Raw genomic sequence first — 25,452 nt, 5'->3', positions numbered from 1 at the left:
CAGGGTCCCGGTTGCCTCTGTTGAGATCTTTTGTTTGACCCTGTGAAATCTGAGCCAGAGCTTAACCTACTTGGATCCCAGCCCTAAAAAGATTTGAGCAAATGCATATCTCCCCTTAATTGAAATTGATGGGCCTACACATCAGAATAAGGTTCAACAGATGTGCATCATGTTTGCAGGACCATAGACTATTACAATAAATTGAAAAAATATATGTAATTTCAGTGTTGCTTTCAGTCTAAACCAACAGTTGGAAGACATATTTATTATTTGTTTCCTTGAGAATTTAGTTCCCAGCAACGTCAAATTGTGATCATACTTATTTATAGCTGTATTAGCGTCAGATGACCAAAAAAGAAATTAGTCACATCTACTCTGTAAAATCTGCTGTGCTGGACACACACTGGCACCACAGCACCACCACTGCCACCCTGTAATCACACCTGGTGTTTTAGGGCAGAATGTGATTAAATTGGCACCAAAAATAATTAAGTGGGCCAGATTCCCAGCTTGCATTTTTGTGGTGGAAGTGGTCACTAGGCTTCAAAAGCTATGTCTGTACTCCCATATCTCACCATCAGTTCACCTTTTTTTTTAAATACATTTTCCTGTGCTTTTTTGGTGTGAAGCCTTTCAGGTATAAGTCCATTTCTGTTGCTTGCTGGATTTGAGTAGTCCTGATGGAACACACAGGGGCCCAAAATAAAATTGGGTGTAAAGAAGAGAATTCCTTTTTAGACCTAGCAGTAAAGAATAATTTAACAGTTTTTTTTCATAGCCAGATCTTGAAAGAAACAGGGCATCCTCCAGCTCCAGCAAGGTTACCAGTGGCTGGTGGCATGACCAGAGGGACTGCACAGCACACACTGGGTAGGAGAGGTGTCCCGGAGAGCTGTCTGTGGCACATGGCCACACCAAACTTCCCCCTGTGCTACCTGAACATAAACTATCTTTCAGGTTGTTTGGCCTGCTTAGAGCCTCCCCCACGACTGATTCAGCTGATGGGAGTTATTGCTGCTAAAGATTTAAAGGGCAAAATCCAGAAGATTTAAAGGGCAAAATAACAGGTCTGTTACAGAATAGAATAGCATCAGCACAGAGGGCTGTGCTCTGCTCTTCAAAAGCCTTTTTCATGTTAGGAATAACTCCACTTCAGTGTTTTTCTCACGTTCCCATACAGCACAAGGTTTGCCCCGGGTTTTTTATACACCTGTATTGACACTGAATGAGGGCTTCTTCCCTTTATGTATTAGGTAGGCCAATAAATTGAGGCCAGTTTAGCTGACTCCTACACAACCAGCTGAACTTGCCTTGTATTTAATACGGCCTTTGTACCTCTGCAAAATGCATGAAAGAAAAATGGCAGCTTCTTATATGCAGTTTACATGGTAATATACAACTAAAACAAAGAAGAAATAGATCCAGAATAATTGTTTAAACAAAGAGGAGCTTGTGCTGACACAATTAACTTGAAGACACTGAAGAGGATTATTTAACTGCAAAGAGACTAACCTGTTCTCAGATGAGCTGACAAAGCACTGAAGACCTTCCAGGAGTATCCACCTAGGACCACTGCAACCCTCTACTGCAGTCCTTGTACTTACTGGCTTTGAATAGTTTTGTTGGACATGTAGATTGAGGCTCCTGGTCAGTACAATAAAAAATAAAAATAAATAATAATAATAAACATAAAGAGGTTAATTTTAGGTCCCTTTATTGTAAACAAAGGCATGTGGTTAAGTTTAAGCATGTCAGAAACCTAAACAGTATTTGCAGGACTGGAATCTTACTTTTACTTTCCCATTTCCCAAATATCTTTCAAGCAGTGCAGCAGCTGAACTCAGACAAGATAGGATAGGGGCTTTCTGGTCTTGTGCCTCTGCTTCCAGACATTCCCTTTCTGCAGACAGTTTTTGCTCATCTAGAAAGTGATGTTGTTGTATTAGTGCTAAAATTCCTGTCTTTTCTAACTCAAAAGCGCTGGAAGCCTGTTGCGCTGGACAGGTATATTTACTAGAGGATGAAAGAGAATGAAAGAGCCATTTTGGGGAAAGAGTGAGCCTGCTGTCTGCATGAAGGCAATCTCCACCATCCGGTCTGGGTGACAGGCAGGAACTAACTATTTTGCCAAGTTAATTCCAAAAGCAGTGTTCGTTTTTCCTCCATTTCTGGAAGTTAAAATCTAACACAAGCCCTCTCTGCAAGGGAAAGTTATTCCTAAATACTGTCTAACCTATTTTCCACAATTTTTATTTTTTTTCTTCCTTGTTATTGTCTCTGCCAGTTGGGGAATATACTGTCTCATGCTTTCAAGGAGTAATGTCTTGCTGCCCTTTCTGAGCAGCCAGTACCGAGGGTGAGTGCTCTTCCCTGTTTCCTGTCAATAGAGAGAGATCTGCCATCTTGTGTCCAATGCAGGGCCAAGGAGAGGCCTGCACATTCAGAGACTACACTGAGGGTAAGAGGCAGATAAATAATGAAATATTGCTATCTTCATCCTCAAGACAAGCATAAAACAAATTCTGTGAGGATAAATGACTTTAAAACCTTGCTAAAAAAAAGGCACTTTCTAAAAGCTTTAAACACTGGTTCAACTGAACCCCATTTTGATGCCTTCTTTGCAACTCTTCTTCCCTAAAGATGTCTGTCTCCAGATCTCCTGAGCTACGCCCAAGACATCTCCCCCCAGTTCTGATTGTTTTCTTACCTCTATTCATGTGTAGCACTAGTAAAATGAGAGTGCAATAACTAATAGTACACCTAACCATTTTTTATGTGTATTTTAGCTTTTATGTTTTCAATTATTTTAAAAAATCTAATTTACCTAGAAAATCTTCAAACTCATGTCACATCAACTGACAGGAGAAACTGGGCTGTGTTCAAACCTCACAGTGAAAAAGGGGCTGTTTTAATTTGAAGGATAGCCTGCTTGGCCAGGAGTTTGCCAAACTTTCCTGGTTCTTGCAGCATCTGAACAGCGTAAGCATTGTGCAGTGGGCAGTATCGCAACCTGGAAAACAATGAGAAACATAAAAAGGTAGGAAAATATTAGGCAGGCCCCACGATCATGAATTTGTCTCCATCAGAGTACGAGTATTAGCTACCACGTTGACTAGTTACGGAAACAGTTTTGGAAACCATCCTCACTGGCTCCATTTCTTCTCTGCTTTGCCATCCATTTAGTCTTATATCTCTGCAAGGCAATTTTAAGATGTTAATGGAATGGGTGTGCAGCCCTTACTCCATGCAGATGAAGATGATCATCAGAAACAAGACAGCGAGGGTCTAGGTTCACACAGGCCTGGCTATAGCTTGCCATGATAGGTCAGACAAGGAGTGTGGTGTCTTGCTGGGATACTATACAGATCACTTACATTCTGGAAGTCACGATAACCTGATTAAATTCCCAAGGTCCATCCAAGTTCTTCAATGGTACAGACAGTTTGAAACTTTTTGTTTCCATAGACTGCCTCATCTGTAAAGTAAAGTTTTCTGGGGCAAATCTTTGTCTCAATGTAATTTCAAATGGGATCAGCTGCTGAGTTTGAGAAAGTTATGAGTATGGTGTTCCTATGTATCACATAGCTGTCTTCAAGCTGCAAGACATCAATGAAGAAGAAATAGGCAGCCTAAGAAAACTACTTAAAAAGGGACAGCGGGTCATGAAAGTAATGATTTGGACTGTCCTATATAGCAAGGCTGATAAGTAGGAAGGAAGGTTGTCACTGACAGAAATACCAGAGTTTGATACTTAACTGAATCAGGTTCTGCACTGACATCTTTCCATTTTCGGTGATGTTGAATATTTGATAACCTTGCTGGTAAAATTTAGGGGTGAAAATATTTTTAGTCAGACCCCTATGCAAATGCCTGATCTTGTCAGCTGTCTTTCATGCTGACCCAGAAGCTCAGTTTTAGGGAGACTAACAAAATCAAAGACAAGGAGAGAGAAATGCATGCAAGTTTCATGCAACAAAGCAAACAACACTTCAGTCTTTAATTCTTTTCCTCTTGAGATTCGGTAGTAATCTGGAAAGGCAGGAGGATTCAAAAGTAAACGTTGCCTGCCTGAAATGGCTTGACTGCAAGGACTGGGTCAGTCCCTGTCTGCAGGGGCTCAGCACCTCCTGTGAATTGCCTTGCTGTATGCAGTGGTGGCCACCTGTACAGAAAGGTGACCCAGAGAAGCTCACTGCATAACATGGTAATACAGTAATTCCAGACATGATAGGAGAGGATGGGAGAGCACCAAAACCCCAGACTCAGAGCCATGTGGCACAGGCCCTAGCCCAAGAAACCATCAATTTCAGTTATGTTGGGCCAAGAGCTGCATTCCCAGATAAACGATGGATGTCCTTAATTGCTGCCTGAAGGAATTCTGGAGGATTTCCAAGTCCTGCAGCCTCCTGAGAAATTTGTTTGAATTTTCTCCTGTATGTAAATGGACAAGACAGTGATCCAGCGAAACCCAAGTGCTCGTGATTACACCAGTTGTCCTTTGATTCCCCATCTGGTGAGCAGGAAGTGTCTTCAAAGATCAAACACCAGCCTGAGGACACATTCAAGATTTTTGTTCTCAGAGAAGTTGCTCCCCAGAAATGAAGGGAAAGGAAAATACTACCTGCACATTGTGCTCACAGAGCAGACAGATAACCTCACACATCAATATGATGCCATAGCCTCATGTTTCGTCTCATCTCTTTCTTCTTCAAGCTCCCAACAAGACAGTAACGTGTCCTGCCTAAGATCAAAGCACTCACATCTCATCACTACTGGTTCATGTCCATCTGTTTTTAACACTTCGGTTCTTTTTGGTCAAAACTTCAGCTCTCCTCCTGCTTGTCTTCTGGCGCACAACTCCACCACCTCCAAGCACCATGTCTATTCTTGCGCACACTCCAAGCTGTCAGGACCCTCTCCTCCACACAGCCTTTAGCCCGAAGGCCTGCATCATGCAACTCTTCACAGCATTTGTGCCAGCAGTCACTGTATCTTCAGCATCGGTGGCTGCTGAAGGCAGCTCTGCCTGGGCCCAGGAGCATTGCTGTCGGTGCCTGGTCAGGATGCAGCAGGAAACGTCTGGCATCCACTCCACGACCATCTGCTAAAACCAGGCCTCCTCTGGCAGGAGTCCAACACAAAGTAAATAGAGTTTCACAGCCAGATTTTGAACTACAAAATAACTGAGAAATATGGCTCGCTGCTTCCAGTTTTCAAATCCAAGACATGGAAGCCCCTAGAAGCAAAAATCTTGTATGGATCCTAAGGCCTTGGTTGCCAAATGGGTTCATCACAGTAAACAACAGGGAGAGAGTGCAGTGATGTAGCCATTTTGCTCGGCTAATTAGTTCAATTTACGCATTTGCTAGTATTTAAGATGGTTTCTTTCTCAAGATCAGTGATGGAGAAAAATTAAATTGTCAAACTGGAGAATTCAGCTTGCAATACATGTTTGGGAAACTGTACAGGCAGAAGAGTTCTGAATGTTGCTACTGTATGGTATTTTTCATGGCATAAGAGAGAGAAGAACTCAATGAAGTGTGAATGATTTTTTAAAAGAACAGATTGCCATGTATTTTAAAATAGGTCAAGTTTTTGGCCTAGTTTTGTTGAGGGTGCCCCTTAAAGCAACACGGTTTAATATCCATGATAGTGCCATTGCATTTTTGTTTTTAGCTATGTCTATGTATGACTGTAGTTTTAAGGCAGAAATGTTCAAGCGGAAGAATACAATGGCAAAGACTGCGTATCTCAAGCAACATTTCTGAACAAGTTACTCTGAATAGTAAAATCCCAGTGGCGGCCACATTTTATCCTTAATGTGTAATGTTAATCTGAAACAAGCAGCTAAGAAAAAACAAACTATAAATCAAGGCGATGACCAATGAAGCCAACACCCGCACACCTGACTCCTGTCAAACTTGACCTATTAACTCCCTGGAGTCCTGGGAGTACCACTACTTGCTTTCCATCTTGAAATTGATTAAATCAATTGATTATTTTTATTTAAGTAGAAACAGAAATACAATTATGGCACTTAGATTGAAGATGCACAAGACAGTACTTAAATGAACAAACTACGGCTACATATGTTGAAAGAAGATAGATTACAATGGTCAGTTGTCAAAGCAATAAGAATCTGTATGTGTACATTTAGATTCTAAAAATGGGCATTCAAGATATTTAAAAAGGTGGGAAATTCTGCTTGCAATATTAATTAATGTAGAATACATACCATTTGTCTTCTACGTATGTAGCAGTCTGGTACCTATATTTATGGATGCACCTTTGCTCTGAGAACATAGGTACAATGTACACATATATAATGGCATTACATAGACTTAATTATTCAACATAATACTCACAGCAGTAATTGAAGTTGGCTTCAGTGCAGTCATATGGAGTACGACAGGACATGAGTAGGATTTTCTCCATCCTAGAGCTCTGGAAAAAGACCAAGTACAAATCAAGACTGGTTGTGCTTGGGAAGTACACAGACAGGACTTGTCACTCTACCTACTCTCCCCTGAGGCAGAGGTGGGAGCTCGGTGCATCCTTATTAAGATAGAAGTTCTTCGACCCACTAGGTTGATCCATAAGGGATAGGTGCCCTTCAGGCACAATCCATCTAGAATGTACCTTCTTGTGGTGAAACTCTGCACTGACCCAATGCACAGCCAGTAATAAACATTAGTTGGCTCACAGTGTTGTACAGTAATAAACATACTGAAGAGCTTGTCACTGCATGCTTCAGGGAAGAAGTACTATCTGGAACAACAAGGTCTACACATACACTTGGTACACAAATCTTTTGCAAGCTGTGGACTTCATTATGAAAACTGTTCATGATTCCAGTTAAGCTGTGATTAAAGGCAAAGCAAAAGCTCCCCAAGCATTCATCACATTATAATTTGGAAAGACTTTAATCATAGCATCATAGAACCATTTAGGTTGGAAAAGACCTTCAAGATCTTTAAGTCCAACCATTAACCTGACCTACTAAGTCTCAGCGCTAAACCATGTAACTTAGTGCCATGTCCACACACCTCTTAAACATCTCCAAGGATGGGGATTTCACCACTTTCCTAGGCAGACTGTTCCAATGCTTGATCACCCTCTCTGTGAAGAATTCTTCCTGATCTAAAACTCCCCTGGCACAACTTGAGACCATTTCCTCATGTCCTATCACTTAATAATTAAGACTGTTTTGAGAATTCCTTTGCTTTAAGGATAGTAGTTGTAGCCACCACTATGGACTAGAACCTTTGTTTTGTACCTGATCCTAATCTGCATCCTCTGCAGTTGAACCAGTGTGAACTGCTACACATGTGGCTTTGTGTGAATGGTTTGTGCCATAAAAAGGCACATGAAGAAGAAAGAGGATATTTCTCTTTGCAGAATACCACAAAGTGCAGGAAAAGTCATTCAGAGAGCTCCCAGGGATACTGATTTGTGAACAGCTCTTTTTCACATGTGAACTCCCACTACTTCCTGCAAGACAAGAATATTGTGCACACAGATCCGGTTTGAGTTTTCGCACTGATGATTCCTTCCAACACTGCTCATATATCAAAATCACTTTCACTACATGATAGACGACAAATTCTTCCAATAGTAATTCTATTAACTTTCTGTCTGCTACAATCTAAATAATTAGCAGAGATGCTAGGCAGATTTGTGCTGCCTGTGATAAGTAGCAGCAAAATGTTAGTAACTCTGCAATGATCCCATTTCTAATAGCTGACAAAGTCTTAATTTGCAAATAATCCCACTGAAAAGTCTTCCTCAGCATAAATATGTGACTGCAGTATTACTCAGTGAGGACTTGGGGACTAATAATCTGAATCAAGTTGGAAAAAAATAGTCATGTTATCTACTTGGATTGAATGTGTTTATAAACTTCACAGGGAGTTCTCCTTACCAGCATAGACCTCAATGGAGCATGCACATTATTTCTTCTTATCAGGGTGAAATGTAAGAAATGAGAGACTGTTTAATTCTGTTTATGACATTATACTGAGGTCCAGATTCTTAATGCCTTCACCTGCTTTTGTAGAAAGTTCACACTATGGGATCCTGAAGTCAGCAACGCATCCACATTTCAGGTGGAAAAAACCTCTGAGTAGAATACCTTTTATAGGGAACATGTAGGATAATTACACTGCATGCTGATGTAAAATGACTGGTTCATCTACCTGAAGGACAGGATCTTATTCTGTTGGACTAAAACAATCTTCTGTGGGATTGGAGACAAGAAAATTGAAAAGAAAATGTTGCTCATAATTCATCTGGCTGAACTCACACTTATCCTACCTAGGCAATGGGTTTAGCTCAGAGGCAAAATCAAGCTATCAGAAAGGTACCACTGAGATGGGGATGAAGCCAGATAGCTTTTGAGGGAACCCAGTCCATGAGCAGATAACTTGTGAATGGGGGTGGGACGGGAGGGACGGGCTCCCGTCAGATGAGTGTGGCAGTGAATGAGTCAGCAGCGGTGGTTACAGACTTCTCAGTACTCACAACAATCTTTGCGGTCGTAACCAATCTGTTTGCGTTGGATCCTCACCCTAGCAAAAAAATCAATAGCAAATCAGTTTAGATAGGAGAAGAATGGTATCCTTTATCAAGATGCTTTATCAATGTCTTAACAGTTTATTGCCAAAACTTCTAATTAGTTTAACAGTTACAATGTCACTGCTCTTACAAATCAATACCACATACAGCCAAAAAACAGCCGTTCTCATACTCTCAGGCTTCTAACATTTCTCTAACAATTCAAAAGAAAAACAGACCAAAGTATAAACATCAATATGAGAGAGGACTTCATGTCCTCTGTTATTTTTAAAGTGAACCCAAGAGACGGCTGATATATTTAAATAGCTTTTTAATTAACGTTATGTGTGAAATTATAGAAATTCAGATAAAAGCTCCCAGTTTACAACTAATATAATTTGAGCATAGGAGCAAAGTGTGGGGATTAAAATGGATAAAATCATGGATTTTACTCTTTGGGATAGCACTCAGAGATTTTCAACAGTTTTAATCTGAATAAGCTCTACAGGACCAGCTCAGTTTACGAACCAGTGCATTTCAGATCTGGGTGTTTTATTACCACTATAAGAAGAAGAAAATAAATAAATCAGTAGGTCACCTTGCTAACTTGATTTTCTTGCAGCAGATCATTTTCTTTCCTTCAGGAAGTAAGGAATAGAGATCTCTTTCCACATCAGGAAGAGAGGGATTCGGGGCAGCTTTCCCTCTGCTCTTCATTTTCACTTTAACCTGTAGAATGAGTTGATCACATTCTGTTAATTAAAATTTCCCATGTTAGGCAGTTTTGTTTGGTTGAGGTTTGTTTACTTCTCCTTTCAGGTTTTAACGAAGTCCTCTCCCTGAATTCTGGCAGAACTCAAGCTGAGGAATCCAACTGTTTAAGCCAAGTTTAAGATACTGCCATTTACACAGTCCTGTAAGGGCCAGATAGCTAAATGTGATATCAACCCAGGACCAATCCTTTTCTCAGATACAGGCTGTGTTTTATCCACATTCAGGAGGTAGGTTGGCCAGAAATAATGTCTAGTCCTTTTATTAACATAGCAGGCACCCAAGTTAGAGCTGTGCCTATTTAGGCTTCTAAAAACAGTTTGCACTGAATATACCCTCTGGCTTCCTGGCAAGGCTGCTCCCATACCAGTAACTTGATCTATGCACTCATGGTCACCATAACACCAGCCAAGCACATGGAAATAAGAGCATCTTTAGAAAATACCTCAATGGGTTAAAACAGCAGGGAACAGCTACCAAAGTGATGTTTGAGATTCCTCACTGTGCAATGCAGAGAGAGGGGCTTGGTACCTTCTGGCTGTTTGCAACTTGAAGAGAAAAAGGATGATTGTGCAGTTGGCAACTTCTTGCACAGAAAATCTTTCCAGAATTACAGCAACTGACTAGTTTGACTTTGAGTTGCTTTATTCTTCTGGCACTGAGGTAGGGGAGGGGGCAGAACGGCATCAGTTCAGCTAAAGGTACGCAGAGCAATTAACTAGATGCTACAGGCCCAAATTCTGCCCTATTTGTACTGCTGCAGCTTATAGCATATGATATAGTGCCACAACCATCTCTGAGGACAAACACCATCAAAGCAGAGATACAGAGCTTCATTACTAGCAATCTAACTGTTAAAAAGGAAACAATATACTGCACAAAGGCCTGGTAGATAGTTAGAAAATACGATGTTTTAAATTTTATTCACAATGTATTTAATCTCAAATGACATATGCAGACACAGAAAATAGTGATGTGACATTTAAACATACCAGACCCACCCCACTGTAAGATATTTTCATTTTTTTTTGTTCTAAACTTTACTATTTTTTTTTTAATTTTGAAGGATTGCTTGAATAGAAAGTTCTATAATCATAGTATTTGGTCACTTTTTGTAGAAAAACATTACTCTGCTATATAAATTTCCTCCTTTTAATTCTGAAAGCATAGGCAAGTTAAAGAATAATCATAGGTTAGTCATAAAAACAATATGTCAATATTTACATGATGTTCTTTCATGTCTTGGTCTTTCTTTGCTAGTCTGATGCTTCAACTTAGTCCAGTATGCCTCTGTATCTAATAACTTGGGAAGATGATATTTTAAGATGCATTTGCATTAGCAAGTGAGAATCTAAATGGAGTAAAAAAGTGTCCTTAGCATGGTTCAAAATAATTGCTGAAAGAGGGATCAGGATATAATAGGGTAGAAAAAAACACCCTATGTGTAGCAATGAGAAGGCCTGTGGGTACATCTGCAACTTCCTTGGACTCTGATTGTAAAATTTAAGATCGTGTTGAATTTCTGTTCAAATACAGATGCAGTTATGACATAAGAATATCAGAGCTATTTTAAAATCTGCTTATCTATGGTTTTGACACCACTTTTTAGGGGTCTAAGGAAATTATTTTAAAGAAAGAATTGGGGCTTGAAAACTCCCAACCACTGTTTCAAACGGGGGCAACAACTGGTGTCCCAGGCACTGTCAGGAAGAAAGAGCAGTTTAAGAGCTATCGGGTTGCTTTTCCATCTTCCTGGCTTTACAGCTTCATAGTTCTGACTTACTGGGGATGCAACTTAGATATCGATAGATATTTGAGCATAAATATTTCTCTCACCAGAAGTCGGGGCTTTCTCTTTAGTGCAACAGGAGAAGTCCCACTGCTTTACCAGGGGCAGCAGATGGGTGAGGCAAGTGAATGGTCTGTTAGTTTCTTTTTCGTTGCAAGTACGTAAGCACTGCTGCATCTGAAACCCAATTACTATAGTATTTACAGCAAAGAATAACTCACAGCAAGTACGAAACCAAAAGTATTGCTACATATATGCAGTGTATTTTTTTTTTTTTGGCATAGTTTTGGCAAACCTGCAGTTTGGGGACTAAGCAAAGTATTGTATCTTCAACAGCTTTATAGCAAGTGATTACATGAGCATCCTTTCTCTCTTTTCACATTTAAAACCTCTTTTAAGATTTTTAAAGTTTTTAGGGCTGGCAATATTGTATGGTCAGAGAAGGTACCTGAAACACAGCACAATGGTTTCAGGAGGAGCATACCTGAATTCACCCAGTGAACTAGCATCTGAATCCTCCAGTCTGGGGAGCAATAATATGACTCAAGGCATCCCAAATCTCACAAATGGTTCGATATAGTTTGCTTTTTTTGAATTTCTTAGACACTTATGGACAATCTTAGCATCAAAGTATTGCCAGGTGCGCACAAGCTGCTTCCCAAAAGATCTGTTCTCAGAGTTAATAATGTACTTTTTACATTTACAACAGAATTGCTAGGCAGAGCATACTGCATGCATTGCCCTGTCCTGCTGTTTGCCTCAATTCAGATGCTCTACTCTGGTAAAAACAGCAGCGTTAAAATTTTCCCCACAGTACACTTCCCTCCTAAAAATCTCCCACATAAGTAAGCATTCTTACTCCTGCAGCTCCACCAATGCTAGCAAGTGTGGGAGGTCTGGCATTTTTGGTACAAGCATATTTGGACTCTCTCAACAATGTCTGCTCTGCTCCTTTGAATACATTTGCAATTAATCAGAGGAACCTACTACAAAGGGTGGTCTACTGTGAAAGGTATCCAGTGCATTTGGACTTCAATATACCCTTATTTCATTCAGATAATGATGCTTTCCCTCCTCCTGGACTCCCTCTTTTCCTAGAAACTGCTGAGTGAGAAAAAGTACAAGTTCTGTCTGAGGAAACTGAAAACAATAAAAGCTCTCCAATCTGTTTATTGAAAGTGCTATAAAAGAGCCAGGCTCTATATTATTATATTGTAAAATATAGTGTAGCAAAACATTATTAAAATTGAAACAGTTGCGTTCATTTTCAAATAGATGATCTGTGGAGATGAACATTCTTCAGATTATCTGCACTACTACAGGGAAGGTACATTTTACATTGATTTTTGCATAAACATTGTATGATCTTATATGGTATGTAGTCAAATAGCTGGAATCCATTAAAACCATGCTCCAGCTGTGCAGTCACTGTCCTCACAAAGATACTTTTTTTTTATGTGGTTAATGCCAGGAAGAATTCAGAGCTTCAATTATGAGATCATCAAAATATGTTGTTTATTGCAGAAAAAAAGCATTTGCAGCAATTTAAAATATCCAGTCAACACCACGCTGCTAAATCTAGATAATAGAAATCCTGGAAAAATTTGAGCTAACTCTGTCTGGATTATAGCTGTGGGATTATCTGAATGCTAAATTACTGTATATGTTTTACTCACAAACATGAGCACAGACAGTATAGGAAGATGGATGACTATGCAGATCACAATAAAATCTGTCCCAAGAGACTTTTTAATACACTAGGTAAACAACCCCTCTCAATTTATCAAGCATTCTGGATTGAATTAAGGCTGTCATTTACTTTGCTGTTGCTGTGTAGAGGAATATGGTTTAACTTGAACAGCTCCTTTAGCTGCAGAAAAATAACAAAGGTTTTCTCTGTGCATCCTTCATAACACACACAGTGCAGGAATATTAATTGACTTCTGTATTTGTATAACTGAATTAAAGAAAATACAACTGTAGTTTAGTGCATAATCAGAAAACCAAATTATACGCAATATTTAGAGAAAAGATCAACTCTGGCTGTCTTGTTAAACCTTCCCTTCCCCTCCCCCGCTGTTTACACACCAGAATTTCTGGCTTTCTAAGGACATACAGTGAATGAACCTGGATTGACCTGACACACAGCATCTCTCAAAATTTCCCCTTGAATGATTCACAGATGTGTGAGCTGTGACCAAAAAAAAAGCAAAGAGAAAAAGTGCAGGGTTCTGCACAGCCTGAGTGAATTTGAATGAGGTGATATTGTCTGAGTGTGCCATGCCTGAGTCTCTCTTTTACTGCAAGTGCACTGCTAGGGATTACAAATACACATTCCTTTGGTTGCCAGTTTAGCTCAGTTTGACAACTGCAAGTGAAATTACCTTCAGTTATGGTCATGCAGGGATTATTCTAATTCCTGTAACTCTACTTGTGTGCATTAGTCCTTTTACTGCTCGCTAGTGCTTTTTTTGGTATTTTGTGTGGCTATACTGCATGTTCAAGCACCACTCAGTTACATGGCACAGTCGGGTAGGCTTTCCTGGGGAAGAAGGCTGGACAGTAATTTCTGCTCCCTGTGAACAGATATCAGATGATATAGAAATAGTCACTTTCATTTCCTTCTTTCACATTCAAATAAGGTATGCAGCTCTGTAAACAGATTAAATGCAATTTTGGATCCTGGGAAACTGTCAGTGTAATCCTTCGGTCAAAGTACAAACAAATAAAAGAATAGGCCTTAGCCAGAGAGTTCAGCCACATCCAGCTTTTAAGATCCAACACTTTCAGCAGATACCAAATTTAGAAAGAGCACCAAAATGTTGCTTTTCTACTGAGGAGAGGCTATCCTGAATATATGCCATTGACATTTGGGCATGATAGCTGTTATTCTGAAACTGTGCTTATGTGGTAACAGATTTGCATTGTTAGCCTTCTTTGGTGTTTGACAAGGAAATGTGGGTTCTGTTCTTCAGCTGTTCTCCCTCAACCAAAGGAGTCATTTCTTACAATTTCTCCCACTACTCTACCTGCTTTTGTGATGAATGTCTGGGTACTAGCTGACCTATAACACAAAAGCTTTTACATGAACTGTCTCCAGAGTAGTGGTCTCAGGGAGCTGAACCAGCAGCAGTTAACACCGAGGTACTTTCAGATTAAGGTTAAAGCCACCTATCCACAAGTATCACTGCAAGAGTGGAAAGCTGAGGTAATAAGCTTAGGTCTACTCTGTGTCTACAACTCCTGCAAAACACATTGCAAAGACTCCAGTCTACCCAGGATCAGTACCAAAGGTGGTCTCTGCATAATGGTCTCTGCCATAAAGATAACATACAGGATAGAAAAACGTGAAAAATAGGTGCAGCCAATGTAAGAGTACAGGTTGCAAAGGGCTTACGTGAGCTCTTAAACAATGAGTTAAGCTCATGTATAAAATTAAATTCTAAAAGAATTTGGAAGGAGACATTGGGGTTTCATACTATATTACTAATTTAAAGAATAAATACTTCGTGGGATTAAAACATTAGGAAAAGATCTGAAGTGAAAGAAGTAAATTTATTAATCTCAAACAGCGCTGCATAGCCATAGATCAAACAATAAAATAGGGCACTTCATATTACTTGCAGGAATGCTAGATATGCTTCTCCCATTTCTTATATATTCATTATGAAATTTGTTCTACTGTAACCCAGACATAATTTAAACTATTCCCCAAAGTTTGGTTGGATAAACCAAACTTTAAAGGCAAATATTAACACAACTAGCGTGTCTTTCTGGAAACAAAGATATGTTTTGGTTAGCATTAGCAATATTTCAGAAGATGGATCAATTTCCATTCAAAAGGAGATGAAACAAATTTAGAAATCTGATTCAGTACTGCAGTTAGATAACAGCTCACATGCTTAACACTATATATGAGCTTAACCACTTTCCTGAAAAAGTATTCCAGTTTGACATAAACCTCCAACAAAACTCAAATCTTTTCAGAGGAGATCTACAAAAATGGTAGACAAGTAAGGAAGAATATGTTTTCAGTTGTTACGTGAGCAGAGCTTCCTGTAGCTCTATCAGAGCAACAACCATCATTGTCACATAGGTAGCTTTGTATAACTCCACTGGCACAAACCTGGACACTCCTCCATAAAATGCTCAATGCTCAGACACAAGAGGCCAGCAGTTATCTAATGGTTGTTCAACATGACCCAGGAAAGGGGCAGCTTATGTTCATTTCCTATTGGACTGCTGGTTGCATAAGGAACACAGCTGTACATGGCATGGAATAACATCATTTGCAGCTTTACTGCTAATGTCAACACAGTTGGAAAAGCTGCATGGAAAATAAACCACAACCTTTGTGGAGGTGGTTTCTCTAACACACGCCAGCACTCAGTCATGGTGCCAGAGCAACACAGGGAAAGGACCCATGATTGTTGTTCATGCTGTACTGACTTCAAAGATAAAGGAAAAAATAACTTATTTTTCATTGTCATTAGCTGCTTTTTTTCTCTTTCACATGCAATGCTGTATGAGAGCAAACCCCTGGTTATTTGGGGGGTTGCTCAAATCCTCTGACAAGAGTTAGTTTATTAAAAACTATTAAGATGATTTTACTGTATTCAGTATCTTCTTAATAAGATTTCAAATTTAAACTATAAAGTCCTCTTTTGAGGTTTGAAAGATTAATAAAGAGACTTCAGCAACTTTACATGACCAGCGTGACACATTACTTTTAATGAGAGAGTCCCTAAGTGAGAAACCTCGAATATATTTGTGACTGAATACATTAAAGCTCATGCCAGTGATAATGGCCTCCTCTACAAACAGTATTTTCACAATGAATACAGAAAGTTTCATGTTGCCCTGTATCAGTTATTTTGTCTTAGTGCAATTTTGGACTTTCTTTTTGCTCTAAAACTACCATTTACAATACAGCTGTTAGTTCTGTTTAAGAAATGACAGGCAAGTGATCTTCACAGAAGTGAGGTCACCATTCGGGAGGTATGACAAAAGCTTATGTCCATCTCAGAGTAGAATTTTATTATTTTAACTTTTAATTCTATTTAAATACATTTTAAGACTCAATGTAAGTGAAAGGAAGCACTACACGGTTATAACCACAGATGCTTAATATGTTGATTCGTATCATTTAAAATGGATTAAATTTAACTTTACACCTAATGTTTAAGTGTGAATTGTTTAATTTATTGAAACCAGAAATAATTTTACAATGAATATTTTCACTATTCAAGCTATATGTTTACAGTGAGGATTCAACTTTTCTTTGATAACAATCGCTTTCATCTCTACATTCCCCTTTCTGTTCCTTATGCAGTGGCATGATCTTGCAAAATCTGAGTTGCAAACACTGGAGAAGATTGTTTAAATCTAAGTAAACAAAATAGCTGTTCCAATGGATCTTTTTCTTTTGATCAGGTTTTAGGGAAAAGAACCCACAATGCAGTCTTTGAACTTAAATGCCTTTGGAGTGCTCTTTTTACTCAGCACAGCCAAAGGCATAAAAGCTGATTCATTCAAAATTAACATTAGCCAGTTTTTCTCCTCTCCCACTCTGTTAACCAAAAGTTCAGAGCATTTGAACACAGCAGTTCATTTAATAATGCTAATAAGTTATTTGACAATAAATTTTAAAGGAACGTACAGCCTTTCACTTGCCACTATACTGCTTGTACATCTGTCCTGTGGCACTCAATGCATATACAATACCTAAATGAAAGTAGGGATCCAACTTTGCTTGGAAAAGAGGACTGTAAGGAGTGATGAGACTGAAGCAAGGACATTTTTCCACTTTGTTGCATTTACATCTAGGAAAGTCTGTATTTATGTATTTGTTTTTGTCAGGGATTTGAATTTTTTTGTGTCATTTATTTTTCTGGGAGGCCTTCCCAGTTATCTGCTGTTGCCTGCTGAAGCATGAATCCTGGGAAAATCGTAGCTTCTCTAAGGAAAAAAAAAGTTGTGACTATACAACAGAAACTTTTAAATCACTGCCAAATGGTCCTAGCCTGCAAGTTCAGTTCAGTATTCAGTCCAAGGTTATTTCTGCCATGGCAAGGTAGTTTCTTTGAAAGACAGATGCTTAGCTGTGCCTTACTGTCCCACAGTAGATGTCCAGATCTTGATCTATGCATTTCCTCTCACAAAGCAATTCCCATTAGTGAAGCCCTGATTTAGTTTAAGCTAACTTACAAATTACTTCTAAGTTAGATTGCTGTGATGATACCTTGGCAAAGCTTTTGGACATGCTCAATATATGTATTTCTCAAAAGACTCAGCCAAAGTTTAGTCCATGAACTGAAAACAAACCCCCTTGTGCTTTTCCTGGTAGCTACCCTCACATCAGAGACATCCATTAATGTTATACTTGGATCTCAAATCTGAGGGACTGCCTCAGAGTGCTGTGGGGCATCTTCAGCTAGAGCTGACTTCAATTGCAATTGGGGTGCTCAGCATGCCTAAAAATTAGGCCATGTATTTTTAAAAGCTATCAAACACTGTGTTGTTAAAATAACATCTCTTTTTTCGTGTGGCAGAAGAAGAAAAAAATCACATGAATTTTTGCTGGCTCTGCAAATAATAACAATAACTGTTCGCATTTGTTTACGAAAACAGGTAAAAAAATAACAAACTAATATTCTCCCTCTGCCCCATACTGAACTATATATATATTACTAGAGTTAGTGAAAACGTTTGTGCCTCACCTAAGCTGAAATAATTTCCCAAAGCAGTTTAATGCACTAACGAGTCACATGCATTCATACTGGCAGTTTTACACAGGAGCATGTAGGTGGACTTTTACTTCGTTTTATTACACTGCTACGGGTTTTCTATCACAGAGAGGGAATTAACAGAGGAGCCAAGGGCTGAACTGACAATGTAGACTGAATTAGCATTTCTTTTATCAAGCAATGTAGAATGAGCAAATACCAAAACGTGTTATTCTAGTTTAAGGCTACACTGAGAATATATTATTTGTGAATGCTAACACTGACACTTTTAAAATGTTACAACTTGTTTGTACTTGTTAGATAATACTAATTTGCTCAGTGATGCCACACTATAGTCACCAAATATTTTAGATTACATCTTACTCTGCACTGAATGAAAAGTTAATAAAAATATGCAAGTTATTAGTAAAAGCCAGACCTGTTTTGCTGTTGTCAACACAGCATAGCGATTTTGAGACTTCATCTGCATTCATCCTTGATATGCACACTCAAATATACAATGTGGCAAGTCCCATAAAAGCAACAATACAAAAATATGTTTTCTAAATGATTTTTATGCTGCATAGCATGTGCAGAACATACTCTTCCAAGTGGAAAAGAATTGGATACAAGTCACAACACACCTATGCAAATAAAATACGCATTAAAAGAACAGAAGAGTATTTGGCTCTTTCAGATTATATGGTTGTTGGTACTAAATACATGATTATATTTCTCACTGACAACAGCATGAACAGTAACAATAAATGCAGGTTAATAATGACGAATGGGATCAACAGGAACAGCATGGCCAGATTTGCATTTGCTCCTGTAGTAACTGCGGGGCTCTGCATTGGGTGACAAGATTGTTTCTTTTTCAAAGTTTACTATGTCAGTAGCATGCCATTCTTTTGAAAGGTGATTTCTGCTTCATAGCAGCTTGTTGCCTCCCTTAAAATTAAGGGAGATGGAATTCTGTTCTTTAGACAGAGAAAATAACATATAAACTGGCAGTCTTAGTTCCAATGATTAAGTAAGAAATATTTGGAAAAATATTTAGCCCTATATTACTTCTGGTTTTCTATAATGAAAGTTAAATTTGGGAAGAAGGAATCATTGATTTATTTCAACTTATGTAGCCTTTGTTTGAAATAGGATGAAGAAATAACCTGATTTGGAGAGAAAAAAAAAGTGTACTTTCCAGAGGAGATCGAAGAACATGTGACAAAATTATCTAAGTGACAGGTCTAAGGGACTGATTGCGGTCTAAGGTTGCAAAATACTGTTTTTTTAAATGCAACTTCACACATGACCGTATTTCAGATAGGAAATAGTGTAAGATTTTTAATTTAAGTAAAATGAATTGTTGCTTTGGGAACAAGCTAGGAAAACAGTGTTTGTGTACCTCCTAGCAGCTCTTTAGGGGTACCGTCAACTAGAAAATGTAATGTCTTACACAGTAGGAGGAATTTCCATCATCAGTGAAAGACAGTTCTCTTACTTTGATGTTGCTGTCTTCTGGAATCTTCTGAACCACCATACTGGAGGACCACATGTTTTTTTATTATTATTAATTTTCAGTGAGGCAGACTGATTAACTTGTTTTTCTTGGTTTTGGTTTGCTTGTTTTTGCCTACCCCCCCCCCCCCAAAAAAAAAAAATCCAAAAAAATCCACCAGCTACTACTACAACTAAAAAATCATAAACTTGTCATAACCTGGTAACATTACAGTGGCCACTTTGAAGAGTGGTCTGAAGAGTATTTGCCAAACCTTTTGATCCCTAGTAATCAGAACAGAAGTGCCCAAAATCCAGAGATTAAAGGATTAGGCCTCAAGAAAGACTTGTGGTATTTCAAGAAAACGTGACTGATGCTCACCACTTATTTTTTACAGTTCTGATGAGATTTAGTGTTTAAGGTCCTTTCCTGTTCAGACATAAAAGCTGCTGTAATCAGAGTATTACTAGGAAAAACTACTCTGTTTGGGGATTCAATATGTTTAAATTGTTGAGCCAAGGTTATTGTTTGGATTAGGTTAGAAAGGATGACACAGAAATAAGTAAGCTCCAATAGCAAAGCAGAGAAGAACAAAGAAAAATGTTTATATTTGTAAACAGCATTCTGAATATCCTAAGCAAGCTAGTTACAGCTATATAACAATCATCTAGAATAGTCTAGCAACTAGGTGTTGTATATGTCTACACAGCTACTGGAAACAAGACAAGTATTTCCATCAAACCAAAACCTGTATGAAAGCAGAACTGGAGGCACTGGAGATGGAAAAGACTTACTAGGTCAGCTTGCCCATCCCCCCAGCCCTGTTGTCCCTCGAAATCCATGTGCTCGGTTCATGCACACCTCCTCTGCTTCTGCCACACAAACTTGATGCATAACTAACATCCATCAGTGTCATTACACTAAAAAACATGTGATAACAGTCTATACTGACAGGAAACCATTTTAGGATATTTGTTGTTAAAGTCAAAAGATTTTTTGGCAGACTTCCTATGTCCAAGCAGCTAGCAGCTTTTCCATAAGAAATACGTGGCTATTAATAATACTTGGTCTTTATACTTTATGGAGGAATTAGAGAGCCATGAGGAAATATCAGCATGTATTTTTTTACATTACAATACAAAATGTATTTTTATACATTACAATATGCAATCATGCCATTTCAAACACCACTGGATTATTGTTACTGATTTTGGGAAAAAAATCCAACAGCTGTCTGGGAATTCCCTCAGTGTCTGGATTATTGATTAAATAGCTTAACATTGTCTAGATCCTACCACTCCACTGATGTTTGAAAATGCTCGTTGGTAAACAAGTTTGCACTATTTTCTCTGTAATTGCACAAAATTATGTATTTTATTAAAATTAGCCTGATTTTTGGGTGAGATTGGCTGTTACTACTCCTAAAGAACTCCACACAGTATGTATGAAATACCAATTCTATCTTTTAAAGTAAAAAATAAGATGCGTCTTTGCAGCCAACCCCCCTGACTTTTCAGAAAACTGCTAAATATGAAATTTCACATACAATTCATTCCAAAATTCTGGTCTTCCTCCTTGCCCCTCCAGGAAATTGGAACTAGAAAAATGAAACAAAAATTTAAGGTAGGGAAACTATTCTAGTGTGAAGGGGGTGGGTGCAAGTGTTGCAGTGTCTTAAATTACAATGATGTGCTTGGATGCAAGTTTGACATCCTCTGTGGTACATTTAGGATGGATAGATAGATAGATAGATAAATAGATAAACACTGCCTGCTAGCTTTACATTCCTTGCCTGTCTGCATGTGCTACAGTCAGCCTGTCTCTAGTTTACTTCCTCGTTACTTGGTTCAGCCTGCACAGGCTGTGGTTTTTGTTCTGTGTGAGGCTCCCTGTGCCTGCCCTGCTTGTGAAGCGAGCAGATAAGAGGCATGGTGTGAACGGCAGCTTATGTCACGTGGACCACGAGATATGGCAGCGCTGTGTGGCACACTGCTGCAACAGAGGCAGCCCCAGTAACACAGACCTCCTTTGAGAGTGGATTGGATTGCTTTGGATTCACTTGCCTAAAAACGTGGGTGTTGACTGAGAAAAGTACCAGTATTCAGAACTGAGAATGTAAACATAGCGCAGTAAACAGTCTATTCATGACTGCTCAACCCGGAGCTGGGTAATCTAAGCAGTACAGACTGTACTGGTCAAAGAAACTTGCGTACACGTAAGAATGACACAGTTTGCTCTGTAAAGCATCCCTCTTTCCTAGTATGGAGGGTACAGCAGGCTGCAGTAAGTCCTGTAAAAGCCATTTCCTTCTAGAGTTGTAATCAGGTAGTATTTTATTACAGGCCTCTCTCATATATGTGAGTTTAATTGAATTTAGTTCTACCACATTACCAAGGACAATATACAACCCTTAACATGACTGTTGATCTAAAAATGGTAAGCCTTTTGCATATAGATGATGCTATTTAGGCTATCTATTTGTTTAGCACAGGCCTAAAAATAAACAAAACACAACTTCAGCAATGGTATCAGTTGCTGTCTCTTCGGCCTGATGCATTTGCAATGATTTTTACGGAGGAACATCTTCTCCTAAACACTGTTGTTCCTCTGTTTCTGACAGGTAATGTGCACATGCATGGAAATCCTGTGCTTTCCTACAATGTTAGCTATGGATGGTATTCAAGTGTATACTAAATGTCACAACTTTTATGAGAGGCATGGAAAATTCTATACAATGAATGTTGAAGACTAAGCCAATAAGAATATACTAGGAACAAAAAAAGAAAATATCTAAAATTGTAAAAAGAACAGGTTAATATATAAATCTCAAGTTTTTATATTTTTATTTTGAAAAGGAAAGTAGTCCACACTTGTGCCTGCAGAAGAAGAGGGCCATAGGTAACAAATAATGCATGTTCTTTGATCTAATCAAAAGCAAACACTGTATATTGATCCTCAGCTGTCTTCTGCAATAAACTATTCTAACAGCATATCAGCAACACATACCTTTCTGTCCTGAACCACTCCTACCAGCTATACTGATTGAGCTCTTTTGTTCTATGATCTGCCTCCTCCTTTGCTGAAAGATCAACAATGGCAATGCAGTGAACCACTTAACTTGGAATGCATGCATTTTTGTTAGAGCCATTTGATTATGAGAACAACATCATCCTGAAGAAACCTTATAAAATAAAAAATAATGCAATACTTGGAAGCTACAGAAGAATGAAGATTTACAACCACTAATCATGGAGGGATACTAGCAATAGATCTCAGCTATTGCTCAAAATGATCACAAATATTGATCCATTTGAAATCTGCACTCTTTCAAAATGACTAAAATGTGGTATTATAATCATGATTTTTAGGTTAATGTTTTAGAAATGATTAAAGGGAAACTGGGAATCTGCAAACAAATAATGTCAGATAAATCTCAGACCATACCAATGCTTTGCTTTCAAGTGCTTTTTTCAGATAAATGAAATAAATTCTCCTAGCTCTGTAAGTATCTCGCTATTGGTTGTCCACTGTAATATAAGCCTATTCTCTACCCAGTTACCAACTAAGTATTATAGAATTAACCACAACTGTTAAGATCACATCAAGTCAACATAAAAGTGATAAAACCTTAATGGAGTAAGGGATCAAGAATATAACAATCTCTTATTTCTGTTTTCTACATCTCTGGAGAAATACTTTGAAGTTCACCAAGAAATACTTATCTAAACATGCTCATCTTTTCACATTATTTTAAATATAGGTAGTTGAATTTTAAATCTAGTACAACTGGATTTAAATATTTCAATAAAATAAATCGTATTAAATAAATCATGTTGTGGATCATAGAGAAATGTGCAAATCTGCAATCCTAATACGTATGTATGTTATCATTCCCAGAGGGCTCTACACAAAAAGAACTGTGTTGCTGTGTTTGTTAACATATTTAATCATTTATGATATAATAAATTACCCCACTTTTGTTTATCAAGTTAGCTAAAAGCTGGCTAAAAAACCCATGGCTCTAATCTCTCTAATCTCAACCAGTGATCTTGTTGCCTGCATACCTAACTAGCAGAGATCCTCTAGCTAATATTTATGGCATTTTTAATGTTATGATCTTATACAGCTATATTGGATGAAAACTTCAAAAACAGTAAGTATATTACCAAAATACTTGTCTGCAAAAAGAAAAAATACTTTTCTTTTGAAAAAAAAAAATTGTTGCTGTTTGGAAAGAGCATGTTCATCCTTATAGCTTTCATATTGGCATTATAGTTTTCACCTTGTTGGCATTCTCTAGCTCCTCTGTTTCTCTTAAAGTCCCCCAAAACCTCATTTTGGTTATGATGCTTTAATCTCTCTTGGAATCGAAAATTTATTACTTAACAAAATCTGTCTTTCCCTTTGTGCAGGTCCAGTTTCTTCTATTGACCTCTCACTTCCTTGTTTCTCCAAATCAAAAGCTTAACCATTAGAATTAAATTCTGCATGTTGTTTTTCAAAGGCCACCAACCATTAACCTCTTGCTATTCTTACTGACCCCCCCCCCCCCCCCAAAAAAAAAAAGTCTGTAATGGACTGAATTCTTGTCTGATTGTTTTTTCCAAAAGCTCTGTAACTTCTTTTTCATAGGCTCATCCTTTTCCCCTTTGTATCAATACCAATGTTAACATTAAGCACTTTCATTTTCTATATTGATCTTTGTATTTTTTTGCCTTCCACTAATCACATTTGTCCCGTATTTCATTTCATCACCATTTATCCCATTACATGGGATACATGTCTCGGTGCTCAAAGTTATCTCCAAGCATTTCTTCTGTTTTGCAACTAATACTTCTGCAGAAATCCTTCAACTATACAGACCCTCTGTGTTTAGTCACCTAAGTCCTTGTGATTTCTCCTGTGTATATCTCTTCATTAAAAGCATAGTCTATATAATTCAGGGTATATTATTGTTACTGTATAGACATCCAGATACACATATGTGACTGTACATGTGTTGCAGAGAGAGACAGAAATGTTAATGAACTAACCCCATCAAGGCCATCCAGATCTCTAACCCTTAGGCTCAATGCAGCTCAGAATGTTGCTTTTCTGATTCTTCCTCACAGGTGCAGGGTTCAGAGACTGCCAGGGAGGAAAATCAACGGTAGGGCATCATCATCTAGAAACGTGTGAAAGGAAAACAGCTGAATGAGCAGGTGAGTGGGAGTACAAACCACGTGTGAAAAGGGGAACGACCCAGTAGCTGACTGGGGGGGGAGAAATGTATCAAAATCAAACAGCGTGGGCGTGAGGGACAAAAATAATGGAAAGATTCAAAAACATAGCAGAGGACAAGGCTAAAAAGAGACAACAATCACAGAAAACTAAGAACAGAAAATGCACAGATGAGAGAGCACGAGTGCAGTAAATGGGGTAGGAGTGGAACAATTGCCATACTGAAAAGGTGATGACAGAATTATATGCAAGGCCAAAAAGCTTAAGGGGAAAGAGTTCTAATAACTATTTAGTACAATGATGGGTATAACGCTACCTCAGACCTTGTCACTTCTCCCTCACCCAAACTCTTGGGAGCCCAGCGATGCTGGGAGCCGCTTGATCCTTGGCCTCTGGTCAGGGAGCCAGTCACCCTACACCCTTAGGCCGCAGGCTCTGCCACGGGGCTCCCGACACGGTGTGTGTGAGGAAATGGGCGACCAAGTACTTCAGCTTTCAGCCGCCTGGCAGCCAGGGCTGAAACGTGGCTGCCCACGCCTGCAACAGTGGCCCTAACGTGCTGCAACAGGGACTGCCCTTGCCCCCGGGACCCAACGGCGCCAGAACAGACTTAACAAGGGCTACGGCCCGCGATGGGGACGAAAAAAACGCCGCGAGAGCGACAGCCTCTCCGCCCGGCGGCGGGGCCGGAGAAAGAGCGGCGCCCGCCGGTTGCCCGGGCGAGGGCGACGCCGCGCAGCAGCCGCCGCGCGAACAAAATGGCGGCGGGCGGCAAAAGCGGGGTCCGGCGGGGCGGCGGCCTGCCCGAAGTAAGGTGGCGGCTCGGGCGCGGGGCGACGAGCGGGGGCGGCGGGCAGGGCGAGGGGCAGGCGGCCGAGCTGGGCCCCGTCCCGTCC

At 39.1% G+C, this 25,452-nt stretch overlaps 1 protein-coding gene and 1 long non-coding RNA gene across 4 annotated transcripts in view; one reads left to right on the top strand and one right to left on the bottom strand.

Moving 5' to 3' along the window:
* Window positions 1-291: 291 nt before the first annotated feature.
* On the bottom strand, window positions 292-25,204 carry LOC136791707 (uncharacterized). The gene is made up of 7 exons (XR_010834254.1): window positions 24,899-25,204; window positions 24,370-24,500; window positions 9,152-9,282; window positions 8,521-8,567; window positions 6,366-6,444; window positions 2,825-3,010; window positions 292-1,644 (listed from the first exon to the last, which is right to left on the bottom strand). It is a non-coding gene; the product is annotated as an uncharacterized lncRNA (long non-coding RNA).
* The window catches only part of TEX9 (testis expressed 9), a 41,291-nt gene continuing 40,321 nt past the window's right edge, over window positions 24,483-25,452 (top strand). For 2 of the 3 annotated variants that reach the window (XM_048060217.2, XM_048060218.2), the window contains exon 1: window positions 25,189-25,365. In XM_048060217.2, the coding sequence (XP_047916174.1) occupies window positions 25,189-25,365 (177 nt within the window). Of the gene's footprint in view, window positions 24,538-25,188; window positions 25,366-25,452 lie in introns of those variants that run through there. The other variant, XM_067003887.1, reaches the window with a different exon arrangement.

The sequence above is a fragment of the Anser cygnoides genome, chromosome 11, assembly GCF_040182565.1.
Source record: "Anser cygnoides isolate HZ-2024a breed goose chromosome 11, Taihu_goose_T2T_genome, whole genome shotgun sequence".
Taxonomy (NCBI): Eukaryota; Metazoa; Chordata; class Aves; order Anseriformes; family Anatidae; genus Anser; species Anser cygnoides.
Note: the sequence above shows the minus strand (reverse complement) of the source record. Positions and strands in the feature narration are given on the sequence as shown.